The sequence below is a fragment of the Coregonus lavaretus genome, assembly GCF_964263955.1.
Source record: "Coregonus lavaretus genome assembly, chromosome: 32".
Lineage (NCBI taxonomy): Eukaryota > Metazoa > Chordata > Actinopteri > Salmoniformes > Salmonidae > Coregonus > Coregonus lavaretus.
The window spans coordinates 33,902,480-33,929,374 of record NC_140019.1 but is presented as its reverse complement, the minus strand read 5'-3'; the positions used below and the strand labels follow the sequence as shown (position 1 = coordinate 33,929,374).

Below are 26,895 nucleotides of genomic sequence, written 5' to 3'. Positions count from 1 at the left end.
TTACTGACAAAATGGTTGGATTGTTGAGCAATGTGCAGTAAATGCTAACACTGCTTTGGTGGTGAAACGTACATCATGTATTTATTGTCATCTCCCTATCAGGCCACTGCATGCTGTGACAAGGACCTGGACGGTGACACACATCTGCTTCAAGCTGCCTGCCTGAATACTGGGGCATTCAGTGCCCTTTGATTACAGCACGTTTCCATATCTCTGTCTTGTAGCCATTTAACATGTACTGAATATACCCACTCAAATTCATAGGAACTGCTACGTACACAAGAACTGACTTATTCACTTGTCCCTAGCTGCGTTTTAGACAGGCAGCCCAATAGTGTTTTCCACTAATAGGTCTTTTGACCAATCACATCAGATCTGTTCACATCAGCTCTTTTTCAGAGCTGATCTGATTGGTCAAAATACACTTTTGTGAAAAGAAAGATCAGACTTGAGCTACCTATATAAATGCAGCCTATTTGTCCTATTCTTCAGTCTTGTCTGGGATATACAGTGAGGGAAAAAAAGTATTTAGTCAGCCACCAATTGTGCAAGTTCTCCCACTTAAAAAGATGAGAGGCCTGTAATTTTCATCATAGGTACACGTCAACTATGGCAGACAAAATGAGAAAAAAATATCCAGAAAATCACATTGTAGGATTTTTAATGAATTTATTTGCAAATTATGGTGGAAAATAAGTATTTGGTCAATAACAAAAGTTTCTCAATACTTTGTTATATACCCTTTGTTGGCAATGACACAGGTCAAACGTTTTCTGTAAATCTTCACAAGGTTTTCACACACTGTTGCTGGTATTTTGGCCCATTCCTCCATGCAGATCTCCTCTAGAGCAGTGATGTTTCGGGGCTGTCGCTGGACAACACGGACTTTCAACTCCCTCCAAAGATTTTCTATGGGGTTGAGATCTGGAGACTGGCTAGGCCACTCCAGGACCTTGAAATGCTTCTTATGAAGCCACTCCTTCGTTGCCCGGGCGGTGTGTTTGGGATCATTGTCATGCTGAAAGACCCAGCCACGTTTCATCTTCAATGCCCTTGCTGATGGAAGGAGGTTTTCACTCAATCTCACGGTACATGGCCCCATTCATTCTTTCCTTTACACGGATCAGTCGTCCTGGTCCCTTTGCAGAAAAACAGCCCCAAAGCATGATGTTTCCACCCCCATGCTTCACAGTAGGTATGGTGTTCTTTGGATGCAACTCAGCATTCTTTGTCCTCCAAACGCGACGAGTTGAGTTTTTACCAAAAAGTTATATTTTGGTTTCATCTGACCATACGACATTCTCCCAATCCTCTTCTGGATCATCCAAATGCACTCTAGCAAACTTCAGACGGGCCTGGACATGTACTGGCTTAAGCAGGGGGACACGTCTGGCACTGCAGGATTTGAGTCCCTGGCGGCGTAGTGTGTTACTGATGGTAGGCTTTGTTACTTTGGTCCCAGCTCTCTGCAGGTCATTCACTAGGTCCCCCCGTGTGGTTCTGGGATTTTTGCTCACCGTTCTTGTGATCATTTTGACCCCACGGGGTGAGATCTTGCGTGGAGCCCCAGATCGAGGGAGATTATCAGTGGTCTTGTATGTCTTCCATTTCCTAATAATTGCTCCCACAGTTGATTTCTTCAAACCAAGCTGCTTACCTATTGCAGATTCAGTCTTCCCAGCTTGGTGCAGGTCTACAATTTTGTTTCTGGTGTCCTTTGACAGCTCTTTGGTCTTGGCCATAGTGGAGTTTGGAGTGTGACTGTTTGAGGTTGTGGACAGGTGTCTTTTATACTGATAACAAGTTCAAACAGGTGCCATTAATACAGGTAACGAGTGGAGGACAGAGGAGCCTCTTAAAGAAGAAGTTACAGGTCTGTGAGAGCCAGAAATCTTGCTTGTTTGTAGGTGACCAAATACTTATTTTCCACCATAATTTGCAAATAAATTCATTAAAAATCCTACAATGTGATTTTCTGGAAAAAAAATCTCAATTTGTCTGTCATAGTTGACATGTACCTATGATGAAAATTACAGGCCTCTCATCTTTTTAAGTGGGAGAACTTGCACAATTGGTGGCTGACTAAATACTTTTTTCCCCCACTGTATATCCAGAGAATGCCAGACTTTGATGCCAAAGTTTGATGACAAAATTTGCCCACAAAGAACTGCCACGCCACCTTCCTGTTCAAGTGAGCACAGCACAACAAGGTGAGTCCAAAAATGTATTGTATGCTGCTGCATAAATGATGTAATATGCCAGGGAGATGTGTGTACTGTAGCTAAGAAAGTAATACTAAGTGTATGTTGTGTAGTAAAATGTTAGTAGCCCATGTGCCTCACCCTAATAATTTGGTCTATTTTGCCCTCTTAATTCCGCGTACTGTTCTGACTTGGTGGAGCACATGTAGCCTATAGCCTGTTTTAGAGAAATGTAATCATCGAATATTGTAAGAGCTTTCAATGTCTGCTTATATGCCCCCTTTATTTATCCTACGGTTCTGACTTGGTGTACAGGGAAAATGCTGTAAGAATGGGCCATGTTCTGAATTCTGTCGCTGTACATTTCAAAAGTGCTGAAAAAATAGTTATATTGACTACGTCCGTCCTAGCTCGCTCATTAATGTCTTAATCGAAATTACGGATTGCCTCTTATCCGCTCATCGTCCCCTTAAGCCACATTTTGTACATCTCAATTGTCAGTAGAAACCACATTTGTTTAAGCAAGTCAGCCATATCAGCTATGTTTTTTTTGAAGGCAGTAAATGAGGCTGATGAACTGTTTCGCAGACAGACAAGGCTCTGCTGATGTAGCAGTGGTAAGGTGTTGGGAGTGCGGTTGGGACAGCTTTATGTAGGTCCTAACAGTTTGTGGGCACCATTAGTCACCGTTATAGTGCAGTTAATGTATTGTTTAGTGTTGTGTAGTGGCTTTGCTGGCTTGCATTAAAAAAATAAAAAATTGTTTGCCCCACCAAGATTGACATGCTAAAATCGCCACTGCATTTACCTCACTCATCCTCTCTTGCTCATGTGGGGAGCTACTTCCTGAGATTTGATTGATGCAACAATCCAGCCAATGGTTAGGTGGTTAGTTCTGTCATCATTATAATCCTATAGATTTGGAGGCGCACAGTTGAAAGGTTAATGCGCTGTACTTGTTAAAGCATGAGATATAATGCCTTGAGAGCATGAGAATTTGGTCAAATGCATGTGACTCATGGCCAATGCTTGAGAGTTGGCAGCTCAGACTAAATGTATAATTCTACATAGAAAGAAACAGTCAACCATTGAGCTCTATCAGATAATGAAGAGACAGACTGGCTGGACTGTCAGCACCATGGGCAGACAACAACAGCAACACTGGCAAGTGGCAACTGGGCAGAGAGAGTTCAGTCAGTGATTTTCCACCCTCTTTCCCGCCGTTGTATGTTTGGCGCCAGAAGTTGTCTCGCGGACCAGTGGGCTTTGTTTGGCGCCAGAAGTTGTCTCGCGGACCAGTGGGCTTGTTCAATTGCTCGCGAAATTTACCTCAGTTTAGAGTGACTGAACTGTGGATGGTCGGATTATATTGGCTCGTTTTTCCAAACAACGGTTTCAAAAGGCAGGTAATTTAGCTAGCTAGAATACCAGGCTATAAATAGTAAAATATTGCTATGTTATTAGCTATATTGAGAATAATTTGTTAGCTCGGTAATGTACAGTAGCTAACGTTAGCTACGTTACCATAAACAAGTTTGCAGCGCTAAATTACAGAAGTACAGTGCTGTAACGTAGCTAGCTAGCGAACGTTACTGTGTTAACTACTATATATGTACCTAGCTAGTGCTAGCTAGCTAGCTAAAAGACTAACGCTAACGTTAGCTAGTTAACCAAAATAGTCAAATTAGCTACCTGCTGACAAATTAACACTTGATAATGATATTAACTATTTTCCTATATTTCGCACTTGTAGCTACAAGTTCAGGGGCAAAGAACTTCGAGGGAAGACAGCTAAAATGAGTTCTTCGGAAGAGGTGAGTTGAGAAATGCCTAGCAAGTTTATCAGCTAACAGTAGCTAACTAGCATAGACAAAGATACTGATGATGGGACTAGAGGACAGGGGAACAGGACTCCCATGGGTCTTGCGGGTCCCGCAGGATTCTGTCAGGAATGGGAGTCAAATTCTAGAGTCAAGTTCGGGACAGGATGGGACAGTATCAAACAGTCCACAATAAAGGTCAGTACAGGAATAGTGTTAAACTATTTTGGGAGGAAATATGTAATGTATGTAGCATTTCATAAAAGAAAACCAACAATATAGGCTAGGCCTAATATAGTTTACTTAATAGAAATCGATAACAAAATAAATTGTAATTTCTCCTCTCCCAGTTCGCTCGCTGTTAGGTCCAGTTGTAGCTTCTGTAGTTACTAGGCTGCCTCAATTGCCAACCTACATCAGTTGCAGCCAAGGACCCATCACTAACATTAACATTAAACCCAAGGATAGATGTTTTAGCTCAATTTGATGGAGTTCAGTTGTCTTTGACAACAAAGGAACAAAGTACATGGCTTGTAAAAAATTCTGCGGTTTAATCAAATAGGCTACGAACCTGAGAGCGGGCATACTGTAGCTGCTCAACTCCCAACAACTTTACTGTCAATCCCAATTGTTCGAGTATTTAACTAAACCGTGCCATCTGAGGTGAAGAGTGAAAATACATTTGATTGACTTATGCAGTACTGCCGCTCAGGTTATACATATTTGATGATCATGTTGTAAATGTCAATGCCTTGTAAATGTTAATATGTGCGCAGTGCTCAGCTGTAGGCTACAGTTTTATGCCTGTGCTGAGCAGAACATCCTGCTGGGGTCTCTGTCCTCATCCTCCAGCCTTAATCGATCTATATTTAGGTCATTGATAGAATAAGACTTAGGCCTACAGTCAGTGCATTTAACTAAAATAAGTAAGACAACCACATGTCACAGTCGCATATTGCATTACTGAAATTATTGTAAATACTTCCTAAACAAACACAATAGCCTACATATTTCTGCGCGCAACGGGATGGGAGTGATTTTTATCTGGAAGGGACAGTAATATTCCAGGGATATAGAACTGTTGCGGGATCAGGACAGCACAGGAAAACAAATTGCAGGACAAGATGGGACAAGAATTCATTTTCACTCCCATGTCAACCTCTAGATGGGACCACTTAAGATGGAGAGGTAGAATTTAGCCATCTATCTAGCTAGGTAGCTACTGTATCTGATATGGTGGTCCTCTGTAGCTCAGCTGGTAGAGCACGGCGCTTGTAACGCCAGGGTAGTGGGTTCGATCCCCGGGACCACCCATACACAAAAATGTATGCACGCATGACTGTAAGTCGCTTTGGATAAAAGCGTCTGCTAAATGGCATATTATATTATATTATATTATGTTATATGTTCAGGTGATTTCTGCTTGTGCCATTTGTACATGAGCCAACATTATAGCTACACCTGCACACTCCCATTAGGATGATTTCGATGATCTGAAGACCTATTTCTCAAAGATGGAATGGACCCATCTAGTGAAATGTGAGAAAGTTCGGTACAGAAACTTGAAGAGGAACCACCTGGCTATGCTTACTATAGGTAAGTGTCCCAGATGTAGCTGAACAGTGACAAAATGACAATTTTGCAAAGATATTTATAACTTAACCCACGATAGTTAATCTGTGTCGTTTATAGTGGGAGCAAATGACGCATAGTCAGGGTTGCCAGGTCTAGCTGAAATTTCTAGCCCAATGACCACTCAAACCCCGCCCACAAGGGCTGAATAGCAGGCCAAAAATGTTTTTCCATAATGTTATAGAGCGAATTATGAAGGAATATCGACGTAATATGTATCGACGTAGGCTAAGAAGAAAATTAGGTTTCCATTTAAATAATAGTTATTGTGAGCTTAAAAATAGATCGCAAGAGAAAATAGAATTTGCCCTTATTAAACTGGCCAGATCATTTTCCATCAATGGATGTTGATTTAACTTGTTTTGACTGCTATGATTAAGCAATAAGGCCCAAGGAGGTGTGTTATATGGCCAATATACCACGGCTAAGGGCTGTTCTTAGGACGTATCCCTTAGCCGTGGTATATCAAAAATCTAATAAGTCGGAAGTTTACATACACTTAGGTTGGAGTCATTAAAACTTGTTTTTCAACCACTCCGCAAATTTCTTGTTAACAAACTATAGTTTTGGCAAGTCGGTTAGGACATCTACTTTGTGCATGACACAAGTAATTTTTCCAACAATTGTTTACAGACAGATTATTTCACTTATAATTCACTGTATCACAATTCCAGTGGGTCAGAAGTTTACATACACGAAGTTGACTGTGCCTTTAAACATCTTGGAAAATTCCAGAAAATGATGTCATGGCTTTAGAAGCTTCTGATGGGCTAATTGACATCATTTGAGTCAATTGGAGGTGTACCTGTGTATGTATTTCAAGGCCTACCTTCAAACTCAGTGCCTCTTTGCTTGACATCATGGGAAAATCAAAAGAAATCAGCCAAGACCTCGGGGAAAAAAATGGTAGACCTCCACAAGTCTGGTTCATCCTTGGGAGCAATTTCCAAATGCCTAAAGGTACCACGTTCATCTGTACAAACAATAGTACGCAAGTATAAACACCATGGGACCACGCAGCCGTCATACCGCTCAGGAAGGAGACGCGTTCTGTCTCCTAGAGATGAACGTACTTTGGTGCGGAAAGTGCAAATAAATTCCAGAACAACAGCAAAGGACCTGCCATAAAAACGCCAGACTACGGTTTGCAACTGCACATGGGGACAAAGATCGTACTTTTTGGAGAAATGTCCTCTGGTCTGACGAAACAAAAATGGAACTGTTTGACCAAATCAAATCAAATTGTATTGGCCACATGCGCCGAATACAACAGGTGCAGACATTACAGTGAAATGCTTACTTACAGCCCTTAACCAACAGTGCATTTATTTTTAATAAAAAAGTAAAATAAAACAACAACAAAAAAGTGTTGAGAAAAAAAGAGCAGAAGTAAAATAAAATAACAGTAGGGAGGCTATATATACAGGGGGGTACCAGTGCAGAGTCAATGTGCGGGGGCACCGGCTAGTTGAGGTAGTTGAAGTAATATGTACATGTGGGTAGAGTTAAAGTGACTATGCATAAATAATGAACAGAGTAGCAGCAGCATAAAAAGAGGGGGTGGGGGGCAGTGCAAATAGTCCGGGTAGCCATCGTTATGTTTGGAGGAAAAAGGGGGTACCTTGCAAGCTGAAAAACAACATCCCAACCGTGAAGCAAGGGGGTGGCAGCATCATGCTGTGGGGGTGCTTTGCTGCAGGAGGGACTGGTGCACTTCACAAAATAGATGGCATCATGAGGAAGGAAAATTATGTGGATATATTGAAGCAACATCTCAAGACATCAGTCAGGAAGTTAAAGCTTGGTCGCAAATGGCTCTTCCAAATGGACAATGACCCCAAGCATACTTCCAAAGTTGTGGCAAAATGGCTTAAGGACAACAAAGTCAAGGTATTGGAGTGGCCATCACAAAGCCTTGACCTCAATCCTATAGAACATTTGTGGGCAGAACTGGAAAAACGTGTGCGAGCAAGAAGGCCTACAAACCTGACTCAGTTACACCAGCTCTGTCAGGAGGAATGGGGCAAAATTCACCAACTTATTGTGGGAAGCTTGTAGAAGGCTACCTGAAACGTTTGACCCAAGTTAAACAATTTAAAGGCAATGCTACCAAACACTAATTGAGTGTATGTAAACTTCCGACCCACTGGGAATGTGATGAAATAAATAAAAGCTTAAATAAATCATTCTGTCTACTATTATTCTGACATTTCACATTCTTGCAATAAAGTGGTGATCCTAACTGACCTAAAACTGGGAATTTTTACTAGGATTAAATGTCAGGAATTGTGAAAAAAAGAGTTACATGTATTTGGCTAAGGTGTATGTAAACTTCCGACTTCAAGTGTACGTCTATTTATTCTCAGAGGCTACCCGGAACATATCCCAGTCCGCGTGATCAAAACAATCTTGAAGCGTGGATTCTGATTGGTCAGACCAGTGTTCAATAGTCCTTAGCACGGGTGCTTCCTGTTTGAGTTTCTGCGTATAGGAATGGGAGGAGAAAAATGGAGTCGTGGTCAGATTTGCCGGAAGGAGGTCCGGGGAGGGCGTTGTATGCATTGCGGAAATTAGTGTAGCAGTGAGCTAGTGTTCTTCCAGCCGAGTGCCACAGTCAATATGCTGGTAGAATTTAAGTAGCCTTTTTCTCAAATTTGCTTTGTTAAAATCCCCACCTACAATAAATGCAGCCTCAGGATATATGGTTTCCTGTTTGCGTAAAGTCCATTGAAGTTCCTTGAGGGTCATCGTGGTATCTGCTTGAGGGGGGATATACACGGCTGTAACAATAACCAAAGAGAATTATCTTGGGAGATAATACGTCGGCATTTGATTGTGAGGAATTCTAGGTCAGGTGAACAAAATTAGAATTACACCATGAGTCGCTAATCATGAAACAAACCCCCCCACCCTTCTTCTTCCCGGAGAGATGTTTATTCCTGTCGGCGCGATGTACTGAGAACCCAGATGACTGTATGGACGGGGACAGTATATCCCGAGAGAGCCATGTTTCCGTGAAACAGTATGTTACAATCCCTGATGTCTCTCTGGAAAGTAACCCTTGCCCTGATCTCGTCCACTTTGTTATCTAGGGACTGGACATTAGCAAATAATATACTCTGAAGTGATGGGCGGTGTGCGCGCCTCTCATCCCGCGGCGTTGTTTTGGGTCGGCATCTGGTATCAGTTCCAACGCCCTGGTTGGTGCGGACAAAGGATCCGCTTAGGGAAAGTTGTATTCCTGGTCGTAGTGTTGGTAAGTTGACGCTGCTCTGATATCCAATAGTTCTTCCCGGCTGTATGTAATAACACTTAAGATTTTCTGAGCTAACGATGTAAGAAATAATACATAAAAAAACAAAATACTGCAAAGTTTTCTAAGGACAAGAAGCGAGGCAGCCCTCTCTGTCGGCGCCATTTCTACATGGCCATATACCACAAACCCCGGAGGTGCCTTATTCAGATTCAGAAATCGTGAATGTCCCCAGAGGCAATTCACATATAAAAAAGTATACTTTTTTAAATAGCAAAGGATGTTTACAATGAAGTAGGCTGGGTAAGTGCAATTTCATAGTTAAAGTGCAAGTGATAAAGGGTAATTAGTCCAACATTTTGTTAAGTTGCAGAATTGCATTCGGAATAAAAGAGTACCTGTGGCCAGGAGCTGGAATTCAGGGTGGAGTGGGTGGGAAGAGTCAACCGCTATTTTATTTGCCTTCTGGAGGGCTCTGCCCAGGCAGAGAGATGACAGTTCTTGCTGTTGCTGCCCCATGATTTTTCTGCGAGTCCTGACTATCCTATTCTATCCACGTAGTCTTCAGATATACTATATATTCTATCCACATACTGTCCATAATGTCTATACACCCATCACATATATACAGTACCAGTCAAAAGTTTGGACACACCTACTCATTCAAGGGTTATTTGTACTATTTTCTACATTGTAGAATAATAGTGAAGACATCAAAACTATGAAATAACACATATGGAATCATTTAGTAACCAAAAAAGTGTTAAACATATAAAAATATATTTTATATTTGAGATTCTTCAAAGTAGCCACCCTTTGCCTTGATGATGGCTTTGCACACTCTTGGCATTCTCTCAACCAGCTTCTCCTGGAATGCTTTTCAAAGGAGTTCCCACATATGCTGAGCACTTGTTGGCTGCTTTTCCTTCACTCTGCGGTCCGACTCATCCCAAACCATCTCAATTGGGTTGAGGTCGGGTGTTTGTGGAGGCCAGGTCATCTGATGCAGCACTCCATCACTCTCCTGCTTGGTCAAATAGCCCTTCCACAGCCTGGAGGCGTGTTGGGTCGTTGTCCTGTTGAAAAACAAATTATAGTCTCACTAAGCGCAAACCAGATGGGATGGCGTATCGCTGCAGAATGCTGTGGTAGCCATGCTGGTTAAGTGTGCCTTGAATTCTAAATAAATCACAGTGTCACCAGCATAACACCATCACACCTCCTCCTCCATGCTTCACGGTGGGAACCACACATGCGGAGATCATCTGTTCACCTACTCTGCGTCTCACGAAGACACGGAACTAAAAATCTCAAATTTGGACTCATCAGACCAAAGGACAGACTTCCACCGGTCTAATGTCCATTGCTCGTGTTTCTTGGCCCAAGCAAGTCTCTTCTTATTATTGGTATCCTTTAATAGTGGTTTCTTTGCAGCAATTCAACCATGAAGGCCTGATTCACGCAGCCTCCTCTGAACAGTTGATGTTGAGATGTGTCTATTACTTGAACTCTGTGAATCATTTATTTGGGCTGCAATTTCTGAGGCTGGTAACTCTAATTAACTTATCTGCAGCAGAGGTAACTCTGGGTCTTCCATTCCTGTGGCGGTCCTCGTGAGAGCCAGTTTCATCACAGCGCTTGATGGTTTTTGCGGCTGCACTTAATGAAACTTGACTGACCTTCATGTCTTAAAGTAATGATGGACTGTCGTTTCTCTTTGCTTATTTGAGCTGTTCTTGCCATAATATGGACATGGTCTTTTACCAAATAGGGCTATCTTCTGTATACCACCCCTACCTTGTCACACCACAACTGATTGGTTCAAACGCATTAAGAAGGAAATCAATTCCTGTTAATTGAAATGCATTCCAGGTGACTACCTCATGAAGCTGGTTGAGAGAATGCCAAGCATGTGCAAAGCTGTCATCAATAAATATATTTTGATTTGTTACTATATCATAAAAATAAAGAAAACCCTTGAATGAGTAGGTGTGTCCACAAAATTTTGACTGGTACTGTATATACTGTATATTGATACTCCGACATTGCTCGTCCTAATATTTATATATTTCTAATTCCATTATTTTACTTTTAAATTTGTGTCTATTGTTAGATATTACTGCACTGTTGGTGCTAGGAACGCAAGCGTTTTTTGCTACACCCGCAATAACATCTGCTAAACGTGTGTGCGACCAATAACATTTGATTTGATTTGACTATCTTGCCCAATCTATTTTTCTGTGCAATGTTGATATTCCCAAACTAGCAGGTCAAGCAGTAGAACAGAATGCTCTCAATTCATGGTTTATAAAAGATAACTATGATGGTTAGATCAACATAAACAAAAGTGCAGTTTCCATAGGAAATACAGTCTGTTGCCCTTTCTTAAAAGTAGTGTCAGGACACTGATCCCAGGACAGCTTGTTGTCAATGACTAGCCTAAGGTATTTTTACTCCTCCACTATTTCGATGGGCTCACCTTCTATAAGTGATGGTGTGTACATGGTAGTGTTCCTTCGAAAGTCAATCACCATATCCTTTGTTTTTGATGTGTTTAATTTTAGATGGGATGACTCGCACCAGACAGTAAAGTCATACAGAGCCTGTCCGTGCTTGGTCTCATCCCCTTCGAGGAGACTGACCAAAGCAGTGTCGGCAGCATATTTGACCAGGTGGTGCCCTGGGAACTGGCTCCGGCAGCTGTCTGTATACAATATTAATGCTATTATAAACTTGTTACCAAAGTAATTAGTAAAAAAACAGTAAAAAAAATATATGTTTTTATCATACCCTTGGTACACCGTCTGATGATATACCACGGCTTTCAACAAATCAGCATTCAAGGCTCAAACCACCAAGTTTATAATTAAGCAATAAGGCCTAAGGTTTTGTGGTATATGGCCAATATACCACGGCTAAGGGCTGTTCTAAAGCACGACACAACTTAGAGTGCCTGGATACAGCCCGTAGCCGTGGTATATTGGCCATATACCACAAACCCCTGAGGTGCCTTATTGCTATAATAAACTGGTTACCAACGTAATTAGAGCAGTAAAAATAAATGTTTTGTCATACCTGTGGTATGTGGTCTGATATACCACGGCTGTCAACCAATCAGCATTCAGGGCTTGAACCACCCAGTTTATGAATGGAAATAAATCCCATTTGCTCATGTGCACAACTATAGATAAATCCGACAGGAGAGTTTGAGTGATGAAGTTGGACATAGGATCTCGAAATCTGTGCAAGAAACACTTAGACGAATTTCAAAAAATGAATGTTAGGCTATTTCCTGGCAATTGTGCTGTTAATATGTGCCAGATGTTAAGACTACAAACCGTTATAAATGGCATATTTGCAAGATTTACTTGTTATTTCAATAGGCATAGGCTGCTGACAAAAATCTGGTTTATAATTGCAATTCAATGTTGCCATGGTTTGCTGAGCTAGATGCAGGTAGCCTATAGCCAACATCTAATTTCAGGGAAAAGTCCACAATGAAACTGACATTAAATGTGGAGATTGATACATTTGCGAAAGAGCTGTAACCATGGTCACAATTGATAACTTCAAATTTAATTAACTAAACATGGCCATTAATAATTGCATAATAACACAAGGCTACAACAAACTGAAGTTATAGAATATTTATTATCTATCCATTTGCCAGCTCCAGGTAGGCTACACAAGTGGCACAAATTGATTTGGTATTACTCCAGTGATATCGTCATTTCAACATAAACTCAGCAAAAAAAGAAACGCCCTCTCATTGTCAACTGCGTTTATTTTCAGCAAACTTTTTTAACATGTGTAAATATTTGTATGAACATAACAAGATTCAACAACTGAGACATGAACTGAACAAGTTCCACGGACATGTGACTAACATACATGGAATTATGTGTCCCTGAACAAAGGGGGGGTCAAAATCAAAAGTAACAGTCAGTATCTGGTGTGGCCACCAGCTGCATTAAGTACTGCAGTGCATCTCCTCCTCATGGACTGCACCAGATTTGCCAGTTCTTGCTGTGATATGTTATCCCACTCTTCCGATGATGCTGTGACACACCGCCCCAGACCATGACGGACCCTGCACCTCCAAATCGATCCCGCTCTAGAGTACAGGCCTTGGTGTAACGCTCATTCCTTCGACGATAAACGCGAATCCGACCATCACCCCTGGTGAGACAAAACCGCGACTCGTCAGTGAAGAGCACTTTTTGCCAGTCCTGTCTGGTCCAGCGACGGTGGGTTTGTGCCCATAGGCGACGTTGTTGCCGGTGATGTCTGGTGAGGACCTGCCTTACAACAGGCCTACAAGCCCTCAGTCCAGCCTCTCTCAACCTATTGCGGACAGTCTGAGCACTGATGGAGGGATTGTGCGTTCCTGGTGTAACTCGGGCAGTTGTTGTTGCCATCCTGTACCTGTCCCGCAGGTGTGATGTTCGGATGTACCGATCCTGTGCAGGTGTTGTTACACGTGGTCTGCCACTGTGAGGACAATCAGCTGTCCGTCCTGTCTCCCTGTAGCGCTGTCTTAGGCATCTCACAGTACGGACATGGCAATTTATTGCCCTGGCCACATCTGCAGTCCTCATGCCTCTTTGTAGCATGCCTTAGGCACGTTCACGCAGATGAGCAGGGACCCTGGGCATCTTTCTTTTGGTGTTTTTCAGAGTCAGTAGAAAGGCCTAAGTTTTCATAACTGTGACCTCAATTTCCTACCGTCTGTAAGCTGTTAGTGTCTTAACGACCGTTCCACAGGTGTATGTTCAGTAATTGTTTATGGTTCATTGAACAAGCATGGGAAACAGTGTTTAAACCCTTTACAATGAAGATCTGTGAAGTTATTTGGATTTTTACTAATTATCTTTTAAAGACAGGGTCCTGAAAAGGGGATGTTTCTTTTTTTGCTGAGTTTATTTATTGTATCAAATGGTAGGCTACAGTAGCCTACAATGGCATCGAAATTAATAGCCTTCTTGATGGCCAACAGATGCAAATATATCATTCTCCACAGTTTCATTGTGGACTTTTTCCCATTACAGAAGGATGGGAGGGATTTCCATAATTTCCATTTCAAATTTCCACTCGTGCAGCGCTCAAGACCGAAGAACTGAGAAGGCGTAAAACACTTAACTTCTCTTGATACGGTTTTCCATAAGAAAAGTCGACATTAGAATGCATTTTACTTTAAACCACCTCTGAGCAAATGTATCTAAAGCGCTCTAGTGTGCCTAAAGTCGTTTTCCAGTGCTTTGTCGCCTTTATATCAGTTCTAGCGCGCTAATATGTTTTTTGGAAATAGGTGTCTCCATAATGACCAATCTAAATAGCCTGCCTGCAACTGGTAAAAAGCTGTCACGATGTCCGTCTCTGTGACTCCGCTGCCTGCTGCAGCACTCTGTCAACCAGTGCTCTCAACACACACCCCCCTCTGGCCCTCCCCCTCCCCACCACTCACTCACTCACTCACTCACTCACTCACTCACTCACTCACTCACTCACTCACTCACTCACTCACTCACTCACTCACTCACTCACCAGTAACAGCCTGCCTCACTGCCTGATAGTCAGCAGCAGCAGGTCACAATGAATATATTTAAACAAAAAAATTACCTTGAGAGAGAAATGCCATCGTGGCCGTGGTGCAATTTAGAAGTAGCCCAAAAACCCGCAACCCGCAGCCAATACATTTTCACCTGCGACATAGTTTTAATTAAAAGTAGACCAATTTAGCGGGAAAACATGGCAACCCTGAGCATAGTGGGCAGAACAAGCAAGGAGGTGGGCAAAGCCAAGCAAGAGCTAGCGAGATCCTATTGGCTTGTTGTAGCATGTATTTGCATATTTCCGTTAGGGAACGCCTCCTCTGTGAATTATGGGTGTGTACAAACTCAATTACACTTTGCACTCCTCCTAAACAATGCATTTTTTTTTTTTTTGCCAAAGCGTCAAGTCTATACAACTTAGTGCACTGTGTTTGTAACAGATTCTAGATTTGGGAACAGAAACATTTATTGAGATCAGATGTTTCATCGATGAGACAATGAGCAGAATGTGGGCCCAGTTTCACCTAATTCAATCCTCTCCCTCTAGACTGGACTTCCTCTCACTACCATATTTGGTGGTGAGAACGTTCTAAACAGACGCTTCATCGTTATAGCCCCTGTGATGTGTCTGGTTTACCCCTTCTGTCTGTGATTTTAGATTCATCACTGTTATTATTATATATTTTTTACTCCTGTATTGCGCCATGTCTCTACTGTGTGTGTTGTATAGAGCAGAGTGTCTCTACTGTGTGTGCTAATGTGTCCCTCAGGGCTGAACTCCCCGGTACCTGCGTTTATGAGGAGAGGCAGACCTAAAATGGTAAACACTGCTCCGCTTCTCGCACCCAGTGACTCCGAGGAGGATGAGTGGACCCCTCGACTGGAGAGATGCCCACCAGGTAGAGCAGTAGTAGTAAATTAGGATGTTATAAGAAGTATCGTGTTAGTAGAACGATAGGACCTACCCAGATACCACCGGGCTAGTAGACTGGTAGGACCTACCCAGATACCACTAGGCTAGTAGACTGGTAGGACCTACCCAGATACCACTAGGCTAGTAGACTGGTAGGACCTACCCAGATACCACTAGGCTAGTAGACTGGTAGAACCTACCCAGATACCACTAGGCTAGTAGACTGGAAAGACCTACCCAGATACCACCAGGCTAGTAGACTGGTAGGACCTACCCAGATACCACTAAGCTAGCAGACTGGTAGGACCTACCCAGATACCACTAGGCTAGCAGACTGGTAGGACCTACCCAGATACCACTAGGCTAGTAGACTGGTAGGACCTACCCAGATACCACTAGGCTAGTAGACTGGTAGGACCTACCCAGATACCACCAGGCTAGTAGACTGGTAGGACCTACCCAGATACCACTAGGCTAGTAGACTGGTAGGACCTACCCAGATACCACCAGGCTAGTAGACTGGTAGGACCTACCCAGATACCACTAGGCTAGTAGACTGGTAGGACCTACCCAGATACCACTAAGCTAGCAGACTGGTAGGACCTACCCAGATACCACTAGGCTAGTAGACTGGTAGGACCTACCCAGATACCACTAGGCTAGTAGACTGGTAGGACCTACCCAGATACCACTAGGCTAGTAGACTGGTAGGACCTACCCAGATACCACTAGGCTAGTAGACTGGTAGGACCTACCCAGATACCACCAGGCTAGTAGACTGGTAGGACCTACCCAGATACCACCAGGCTAGTAGACAGGTAGGGCTAAAGGAGTGGAAGGTATGCTAAAATAAGTGAAATGGTCTGTGTTACGTTTAGGGCAAACCCATTTTGTTGATATCTGGTATATCATGAAAATAAATTAAATAGAGCATGTTTTTGGACTCATTCAGCATTTATATTACTAAAACTTAAATTTAAAATGATGTTGTTGCTGCTTCCTGTTGACAAGACATATTGAGAAATGGCCCAATGTCAAAACACAGTTTGTGATATATTGAAAACATAAACTTTACTATCTACACATACATTTACAACAATAGTAATCATGTTACTTGTATTGTTTTAAACAAGCAGCTAATAAACTGCACACGCACCAAAACCCCTGTTGTTTTGACAAGTGGCAATAAATTACTCATCGATATGGGGGGAGGGGAGATATGCTCTGTGGAAACTACCACAACTCAAAAACCACATGGAGCTGGAGATATTTTTACATCACTGGTTAGAAGACAACCTGCAGAACACATTCAGCTATATTTTAGAATGTTTCATTTTGATATGGGGGTCACCAAAACAGAAAGAGAAACGCAACACTGTTCTGTCAATCACTCATCGATTATCACAGGAAGATGAGGTTGCACGTCCTGTTAAAAATAACAGCTCAAAAACCACACAGAATCTAGGAATAACGTGGGAATCACTGGTTAGATAATTTGTAGACGACAGCTAGCTACATTTTAAAGTGTTGCATTTTGTTTAAAGTGGTTTGCCAACACGGTAAGTGTAACGCAATGCTTTTTTTGTTAATCACTTCCATCGATATCACGCTGTAATCAATAGAAAAAGGGGCAAACGCTTGGGTTGTTGCACTGTTAAAACGAACACTATTCAAAGGCCACACGGAAACTTGGCAGGTAGCCTAGCTGTTAAGAGCGTTGGGCCAATAACTGAAAGGTTGCCAGTTCAAATCCCCAAGCAGACTAGGTGAAAAATCTGTTGAGGTCGCTCTGGATAAGAGTGTCTGCTAAATGACCCCCCCAAAATACATGGTTGGTTAGATGAGAACTTTTAACTTTTAGCTTCTATCTAGATTTTGAATTGGTGTGGCCGCTCCGAATTGTTGGTGCCATTTGAGAAAGAAAATGATAGTGAACCCCAGTGCGTATAACAAAACCAAAGATATTAATCTGTTTTAAGTAATTGATCTTTTGTCATCGTGTTATAAATATTATATACTAACATCACTAATCTGAGGTAAAAAAGTCATGTAATTCCCCCCAATTCGATGTGGTTGTATAAAGTAGTAACATATACTGTCCTCTTCATGGAAAGTAGTGTAATATACATTAATTAGATATGGCAAAATCATTCAATATCTTATGTTAGGATGATAGTAAATGAAGCAAACTCACAGATTTCTTAAAATAATCACAGATATCACACTAGTTTAACCATTTAGAGATAAAAAAATTAATAATTCCTAAGCACAATTTAACCAGGCGCTTTAGACTAGAGCGTCCATAGGGTCTGTGCAGCAGACTGAACGTTTGACGTCCCTAATAGAAGAAGTCTTAGTAGCCAGGTAGGGCTTATATGAATCTGTCCTCACAGCACCACGGAGCTTCCGACCCCCAACCAGGAGACCAGCAGCGTCTCAGGGAGTCTCTCAGCTTGACAAATCTGCCACATCTGCCACACCTACAGTACAGGTAAATCTTTGTTTAAATACCTGCACAGGTAAGTGTTTTTTAAAATACCTTCACAGGTGCATATTATACAGCCTGGTTCCTCTCTAGGTTTCTTCCTAGGTTTTCGCCTTTCTAGGGAGTTTTTCCTAGCCACCGTGCTTCTACACCTGCATTACTAGCTGTTTGGGGTTTTAGGCTGGGTTTCTGTACAGCACTTCGAGATATTAGCTGATGTAAGAAGGGCTATATAAAATAAAATTGATTGATTGATCTGGGGGGGTTTTGTTTCTCTTCAGCACTACACTAGCAGATACTTGTGCTCTCAAGGACTGGAGCTATGAAGTGTGAACCAATTAATTAAATGATGATGCCTTCAGAAAGTATTCATACCCCTTGACTTATTCCACATTTTATTGGGTTAGAGCCTTCATTCAAAATTGATTCAATATATATTTTTTCTCACCCATCTACACACAATATCCCTTAATGACAAAGTGAAAACATGTTTTTAGAAATGTTAGCAAATTTATTGAAAAGGAAATACAGAAATATTCTATTTACATAAGTATTCACACACCTGATTCATTACATGTTAGAATCACCTTTGGCAACGATTACAGCTGTGAGTCTCTTAAGAGCTTTGCACACCTGGATTGTACAATATTTGCACATTATTCTTTAAAAAATTCTTCAAGCTCTATCAAGTTGATTGTTGATCATTGCTAGACAGCCCTTTTCAAGTCGATTTAAGTCAAAACTGTAACTAGGCCACTCAGGAACATTCAATGTCGTCTTGGTAAGCAACTCCAGTTTAGATTTAGCCTTGTGTTTTAGTCTATTGACCTGCTGAAAGGTGAATTTGTCTCTGTTGGAAAGCAGACTGCACATGGTTTTCCTCTAGGATTTTGCCTGTGCTTAGCTCTATTCTGTTTCTTTTTATCATAAAGAACTCCCTAGTCCTTGCCGATGACAAGTATACCCATAACCTGATGCAGCCACCACCATGCTTGAAAATATGGATAGTGGTACTCAGTGATGTGTTGTGTTGGGTTTGCCCCAAACATAATGCTTTGTATTCAGGACATAAAGTTAATTTCTTTGCCACATTTTTGGAAGTATTACTTTCGTGCCTTGCTGCATGTTTTGTAATATTTTTCAATCTGTCATTTAGGTTAGTATTGTGGAGTAATATAAAATATGAACGCAACATACAACAATTTCAAAGATTTTGCTGAGCTACAGTTCATATAAAGAAATCAGTCAATTTAAATACATTGATTAGGCCCTAATCTATGGATTTCACATGACTGGGCAGGGGCGCAGCCAAGGGTAGGCCAGAGAGGGCATTAGCATCTGGCAACGGTTTTGGTGGATATTCCTGCAGTCAGCATGCCAATTGCACGCTCCCTCAAAACTTGAGACATCTGTGTCATTGTGTTGTGTGACAAAACTGCACATTTTAGAGTGCCCTTTTATTGTCCCCAGCACAAGGTGCACCTGTGTAATGATCATGTTGTTTAATCAGCTTCTTGATATGCCACACTTGTCAGGTGGATGGATTATCTTGTCAAATTAGAAATGTTCACTAAGAGGGATGTAAACAAATTTGTGCCAAACATTTTAGAGAAATTAGCTTTATGTGTGTATAGAACATTTCTGGGATCTTTTATTTCAGCTCATGAAACATGGAACCAACACTTGTTGCGTTTATATTTTTGTTCAGTGTTGTTGGTCCATCCTCAGTTTTCTCCTATTACAGCTATTAAACTGTAACTGTTTTAAAGTCACCATTGACCTCATGGTGAAATCCCTGAGGGGTTTCCCTCCTCTCCAGCAACTGAGTTAGGAAGGATGCCTGTATCTTTGTAGTGACTTGGTGTATTGATAGACCATCCAAAGTGTAATTAATAACTTCACCATGCGCAAAGGGATGTTCAATGTCTGTTTTTTGTTTAGTTTTTTTTACCCATCTACCAATAGGTGCCCTTCTTTGCGAGGCATTGGAAAACCTCCCTGGTCTTTGTAGTTGAACACTGCTCGACTGAGGGACCTTACAGATAATTGTATGTGTGGGGTACAGAGATGAGGTAGTCATTCAAAAATCATGTTAAACACAGAGTGAGTCCATGCAACTTAATATGTAAGTTGTTAAGCACATTTCTACTCCTGAACTTATTTAGGCTTGCCATAGGAAAACTGTTGAATACGTATTGACTTCTCATTTTTCGTTAATTTGTAAACAAAAACGTTGACATTATGAGGTATCGTGTGTAGGCCAGTGACCAAAAAACACCACAAAATGGTGAAAAAGTCAAGGGGTGTGAATACTTTCTGAAAGCACAGTATATCATGTGCTGAATGTAATTGCCACGCTGTAGATGAAGAGGGCTGACAGCTCTGTCTAGTCATCATTGTGATATTTGTCATAACACTCTGGAACCCCCCTCCTTTGGTCCTCAGCAGCCCCCCAGCAGTGAGGAGGCAGGACCCAGTAATATGAGGACAGAACCACCCCAGCCATTCCTGGAGGTGCTGACTGAAGAAGTGGCCTTCCTCAGAGACAGCAGCACAGCAGACACACACAGTGGAGGACAGGAGGCGCTAGGAGACAAGGTGTTTGTGTTACTGTCATACACATAACACAACACACAATATATTTTAATTAATGATGCTACTAAACAAAGGTAAAGTGATGATGACACACAGACCCAGTGGTCAGTTTGAACTCTCCTCTGGTCTCTTTCCAGGAGGGTCAGAGTGAAGTGACCCCCAGCACCAGTGGAGGGAAGGCAGGGAGATCCACTCAGGGAAGGGGGGCAGACACCCCAGCTGTCACTCAGAGAGGGGCTCCCTTGTTGTACTCCAAACCATCAACCTCAGGTAACAGAGACAGACAGGAATAGACTGTTAGTTTGATATTGTGATTTTATTTGGTCTGAGAGAAAAAAGATGAGGCACATTGACTGTTTCTGGAGTAATACATTCTATTACGTGTGTGTACCAGGCCTGTCTAAGAGAGAGTGTCTGGAAATGCAGAAAGCAGAGCTGAACACATACAAGCGTGGCAGAAACCTGAGAGACAGACCAAGAATCACTTACACGGAAGAGGAGGTCCCCAAAGATGACCACTACCTCTGTGAGTCTTTCGCTCTCTCTCAACCAGTGAAATAATCACAACTCGCACATGTGCTCATACTTTACTTTTGACTCTATTTTTATTTGCGAATGTAATGCTCACACTGTAGAGTCAATGTGGTTGGTGAAATAGACATTCTTACCCGCCAATACCTAAATCTACCCGCATTTTTCGGGTGGCGTGTCTTAATTTTATGGCCTGGTCATGTAGCGGACGCTCTTATCCAGAAATGTATCATTCCTGTTTGTTCCTCTTGTTCTTTTCCTCTCTCTTGCTCTCTCTCTCTCTCTACCTCTCTGCATGTCTTCATCATCATCATCATGATAACTGACGTTTAACATGTTCTATTCATCTTTCTCTCTCCCAGACTGTGAGGACTGCAAGTCTTTCTTCATGGAGGAGTGTGAGCTCCATGGTCCTGCTCTCTTTGTCCCTGACATCCCTGCCCCTCTAGGAGCCCCTGACAGGGCCAGACTCACCCTGCCGTCCGGCCTGGAGGTCAGGACATCAGGCATCCCTGAAGCAGGACTGGGGGTATTCAACCAAGGAAACACTGTGCCTGCAGGAGCCCACTATGGACCTTATGAAGGAGAGATCACAGACAAGGACCAGGCCATGGAGAGTGGATACTCCTGGGTGGTGAGAGGAGTGTGTGTGTGTGTCATCGCGCTGTGCTTACATTTTGTCCAACCTGATCAAAACTGTAAATATGAATTGTTGTTTTCCTCAGATCTATAAGAGCAAACACTGGGACGATTACATTGATGCTGGGAGAGACACTCACTCCAACTGGATGAGGTAAGCAACACTGTGAAGTACAGAGGAAGTCTCAGTCCTCTTCCTCCTCCTGTTTCTCTCTGTAAGTACAGAGGAATTCTCACAGTCCTCTTCCTCCTGTTTCTCTCTCTGTCTCTCTCCTCCTGTTTCTCTCTGTAAGTACAGAGGAAGTCTCACAGTCCTCAGTCTCCTCCTGTTTCTCTCTGGAAGTACATAGGAAGTCTCTCAGTCCTCTTCCTCCTGTTTCTGTCTCTGTCTCTCTCCTGTTTCTCTCTGTAAGTACAGAGGAATTCTCACAGTCCTCTTCCTCCTTCTGTTAGACTTCCTCTTCCTCCTCCTGTTTCTCTTTGTAAGGACAGAGGAAGTCTCACAGTCCTCAGTCTCCTCCTGTTTCTCTTTGTTAAGTACAGAGGAAGTCTCAGTCGTCTTCCTCCTCCTGTTTCTCTCTGTAAGTACAGAGGAAGTCTCTCGGTCCTCTTCCTCCTGTTTCTCTCTCTGTCTCTCTCCTCCTGTTTCTCTCTGTAAGTACAGAGGAAGTCTCACAGTCCTCAGTCTCCTCCTGTTTCTCTCTGGAAGTACATAGGAAGTCTCTCAGTCCTCTTCCTCCTGTTTCTGTCTCTGTCTCTCTCCTGTTTCTCTCTGTAAGTACAGAGGAAGTCTCTCAGTCCTCTTCCTCCTGTTTCTCTCTAAGTACAGAGGAAGTCTCACAGTCCTCTTCCTCCTCCTGTTTCTCTCTGTACCTAACTGTCTCATACTCTATTTGATAGTTGATAACCTCAAGAAATATATCTCTTGTACATAATTAACCCTCTCTCTCTCTCTCTCTCTCGCCCTCTCTCTCTCAGGTATGTGAACTGTGCTCGTAGAGAAGAAGAACAGAATCTGGTGGCCTTCCAGTACAGAGGAGAGATTCTATACCGCTGCTGTAAGCCTATAGCTGTTGGAGAGGAGCTATTGGTTTGGTACGGAGAGGAGTACGCCAGAGACCTGGGCATTGTCTTCGACTACCTCTGGGACAAAAAGAGCTCTGCTAAAGGTACTTGACTCTCTCTCCCCTCTTCCTCCTCTCTTCATCCCTCTCTCTTCCTCTGGAACATTAAGAGCACTGCCCTTACTAAACTCAGCAAAAAAAGAAATGCCCTCTCACTGTCAACTGCGTTTATTTTCAGCAAACTTAACGTGTAAATAATTGTATGAACATAACAAGGTTCAACAACAGACATAAACTGAACAAGTTCCAGACATGTGACTAACAGAAATTGAATAGTAACAGTCAGTATCTGGTGTGGCCACCAGCTGCATTAAGTACTGCAGTGCATCTCCTCCTCATGGACTGCACCAGATTTGCCAGTTCTTGCTGTGATATGTTATCCCACTCTTCCGATGCTGTGACACACTGCCCCAGACCATGACGGACCCTGCACCTCCAAATCGAACCCGTTCTAGAGTACAGGCCTTGGTGTAACGCTCATTCCTTCGACGATAAACGCGAATCCGACCATCACCCCTGGTGAGACAAAACCGCGACTCGTCAGTGAAGAGCACTTTTTGCCAGTCCTGTCTGGTCCAGCGACGGTGGGTTTGTGCCCATAGGCGACGTTGTTGCCGGTGATGTCTGGTGAGGACCTGCCTTACAACAGGCCTACAAGCCCTCAGTCCAGCCTCTCTCAACCTATTGCGGACAGTCTGAGCACTGATGGAGGGATTGTGCGTTCCTGGTGTAACTCGGGTAGTTGTTGTAGGCATCCTGTACCTGTCCCGCAGGTGTGATGTTCGGATGTACCGATCCTGTGCAGATGTTGTTACACGTGGTCTGCCACTGTGAGGACAATCAGCTGTCCGTCCTGTCTCCCTGTAGCGCTGTCTTAGGCGTCTCACAGTACGGACATTGCAATTTATTGCCCTGGCCACATCTGCAGTCCTCATGCCTCTTTGCAGCATGCCTTAGGCACGTTCACGCAGATGAGCAGGGACCCTGGGCATCTTTCTTTTGGTGTTTTTCAGAGTCAGTAGAAAGGCCTAAGTTTTCATAACTGTGACCTCAATTGCCTACCATCTGTAAGCTGATAGTGTCTTAACGACCGTTCCACAGGTGCATGTTCAGTAAATGTTTATGGTTCATTGAACAAGCATGGGAAACAGTGTTTAAACCCTTTACAATGAAGATCTGTGAAGTTATTTGGATTTTTAGGGTCCTGAAAAAGGGACGCTTCTTTTTTTGCTGAGTTTATATCCTCCTCTGTTCACTCCTCTTACATTGATTTTTTTTAACCTCCTATTACATAATTATTACTCATTTCTCAATTGAAAGTCATCATTGATGTTAAATATATTTTGTGTTGTGTATTATCATACTGATCATGCATGCACCTTGTTAACTTCATTTCTCTTATTTTAATTACTCTCTCTTTCTCTCTCCTCTCCATCTCTCAGATGTGAACGCTGAGTCGTCCCAGTTCCAGATCTTCTCGTGTTCTGGCTGTCCGTTCTCCTTCACCTCTCAGATCTTCCTCCTCAAGCACATAAAGAGATGTCACCATGATGAGTATGTCAGACTGTTGAGGAGTGGAGAGATCAGATCAGAGAATCTCATGTCCTCCAGCAGCTCACAACACCATGGAACCACATCAGGTTCCTCCAATCCAGCTCCCACCAGGAAACAGAGAGATATGGACAAGCCACGACCACACTGCTGTTCTCAGTGTGGGAAGAGCTTCATTAAAGATCATCTCAGAACACACCAGTGCAGTCACACAGGAGAGAAGCTGTTCCACTGCTCCCAGTGTGGGAAGAGTTTCAGTCAGTCAGAACATTTAAAGACACACCAGCACATTCACACAGGAGAGAAGCCGTTCCACTGCTCCCAGTGTGGGAAGAGTTTCAGTCAGTCAGAACATTTAAAGACACACCAGCACATTCACACAGGAGAGAAGCCGTTCCACTGCTCCCAGTGTGGGAAGAGTTTCAGTCGGTCAGAACATTTAAAGACACACCAGCGCATTCACACAGGAGAGAAGCCGTTCCACTGCTCCCAGTGTGGGAAGAGTTTCAGTTGGTCAGAAAATTTAAAGAGACACCAGCGCATTCACACAGGAGAGAAGCCGTTCCACTGCTCCCAGTGTGGGAAGAGTTTCAGTCGGTCAGAAAATTTTAAGACACACCAGCGCATTCACACAGGAGAGAAGCCGTTCCACTGCTCCCAGTGTGGGAAGAGTTTCAGTTGGTCAGAAAATTTAAAGACACACCAGCGCATTCACACAGGAGAGAAGCCGTTCCACTGCTCCCAGTGTGGGAAGAGTTTCAGTTGGTCAGAAAATGTAAAGACACACCAGCGCATTCACACAGGAGAGAAGCCGTTCCACTGCTCTCAGTGTGGGAAGAGTTTCAGTCAGTCATACAAGCTAAAGAAACACCAATGTTCTAAAAAGAGTAAAGAACTTTAGAATTCTCTTGAAATTGGACGGTGATGTATGTAATGTTCTATCAAGAAATATAAATGAAAAGCATTCCAGGTGAGCTGGTTGAGAGATTGCCAAGAGTGTGCAAAGCTGTCATCAAGGCACAGGGTGGCTACTTGAAGAATCTCAAATATAAAATATTTTTTTATTTGTTTAACACTTTTGGTTACTACATGATTCCATATGTGTTATTTCATAGTTTATGTCTTCACTATTATTCTACAATGTACAAAATAGTAAAAATCAAGAAAAACCCTTGAAAGAGTAGGAGTGTCCAAACTTTTGACTGGTTCTGTACATAGACACTGTTGAATTATTTGTATATAAATTATATTCATATAACTATCAACACCAATAATGTTTTCTCTCAATGTAATGTGTAATTGTAATAGAATTTGATAGGCAGAATTGTATTTTATAGTATGAACATTAAAACAATGAACTCTTACATAAATGATGTATAAAAGTGTTTATTAAACTGAAACGTATACCTACCAAGTTATAAACATGACAAGGTTTTAATCCAATTTTATGTTTAATAATAAAATACGTCTTTACTCTGGGTGAGTTGTTAATATCTGACACTAATTACACAAGATGAACACCAGAGGAGGATCCACTCATCTTCTCCATCCTTATCATTCCATGAATTCACTGTTGATTTCCTGATGATGATAATGTGCACTCCATAAGTACATTTAAACTTTGATGATCCATGTTTACTAGAAGTCTCTCTTCAGCCTCGCAACATTTATCAACTGAGCAGGAATGGTCAATGAACTTACCTGTGTGTGACCCTGGATGGAGATAAAGTCATTTCATTTGACCATGAATTCAATTAATATAAACCATTTCATAACACCTTTCAGTTTATAATATTTCAAATAAAAACCACTTGAATACACACTACAGGAGGACTGCTGCTTTATGGCAGATTAGCATTTGATTAGCTCCAAATAAAAACACACATTTTTGTTGTAGCCGAAGACAGAAACACCTGATTCAACTCATCGAGGGATTGATGATTAGTTGATAAGTTGAATTAGGTGTGCTTTTCCAGGGAGGGCTACAATTAAAATTAGTACTGTTTAAATCAAATTTGATTTGTCGCATATGATGAATACAACAGGTGTAGGCTTTACCTTGAAAAGATTGTTTACGAGCCCTTCCCAACGAAATCAGGCCACACCCGGCCATGATTATAGACACCTGTGTGTGTCCTTTGACACGATATAAACTTGTGACCCACAGTGTTTGTCACCTGATGAAGACAGCTTGTCTGTCAAAACGTTGGTTATAAAAATAAAAAAATCAATTGCTTACACACTAAAATTACAACTTTCCCACAATTAAAACCTTACACTCAAGGAGCAAAACACCGGCCTAGATTTGCACAACTAAGCACATTGTCAGCTTCACACTTTTTGCAAAACATTACACACAGTAATTTGCAAAACACTAAACACACTTGTATGCATTTGACACAGAAATGTATCATGATGTCATTTCCTTGCAATTTCAAAGCAAAGGCTTTCAAATGAACACACCCATGAACCAATTGGTTAAACACAGCCACCAGGTGTGCACACACACTGGTGCTTAATTGTAGACACACCAATCAGGTTTAAGCACTATAAAAAGGCAACAGGTAAGTTCACCTGTCTTCAAAAAAAAAATGGACGG

General features: G+C 42.2%; 1 protein-coding gene across 1 annotated transcript in view; it reads left to right on the top strand.

The window, feature by feature from the left end:
* LOC311107262 (histone-lysine N-methyltransferase PRDM9-like) overlaps nucleotides 1-26,477 on the top strand; it is a gene marked incomplete at both ends in the record, with an annotated part of 28,190 nt that extends 1,713 nt beyond the window's left edge. The window contains 7 exons of the mRNA XM_084149742.1: nucleotides 20,302-20,454; nucleotides 20,589-20,721; nucleotides 21,345-21,616; nucleotides 21,708-21,775; nucleotides 22,600-22,790; nucleotides 24,188-24,457; nucleotides 26,464-26,477. Coding sequence (XP_084005868.1) covers nucleotides 20,302-20,454; nucleotides 20,589-20,721; nucleotides 21,345-21,616; nucleotides 21,708-21,775; nucleotides 22,600-22,790; nucleotides 24,188-24,457; nucleotides 26,464-26,477 — 1,101 coding nt within the window. The remainder of the gene's footprint in view (nucleotides 1-20,301; nucleotides 20,455-20,588; nucleotides 20,722-21,344; nucleotides 21,617-21,707; nucleotides 21,776-22,599; nucleotides 22,791-24,187; nucleotides 24,458-26,463) is intronic.
* Between the last annotated feature and the right edge of the window lie 418 nt (nucleotides 26,478-26,895).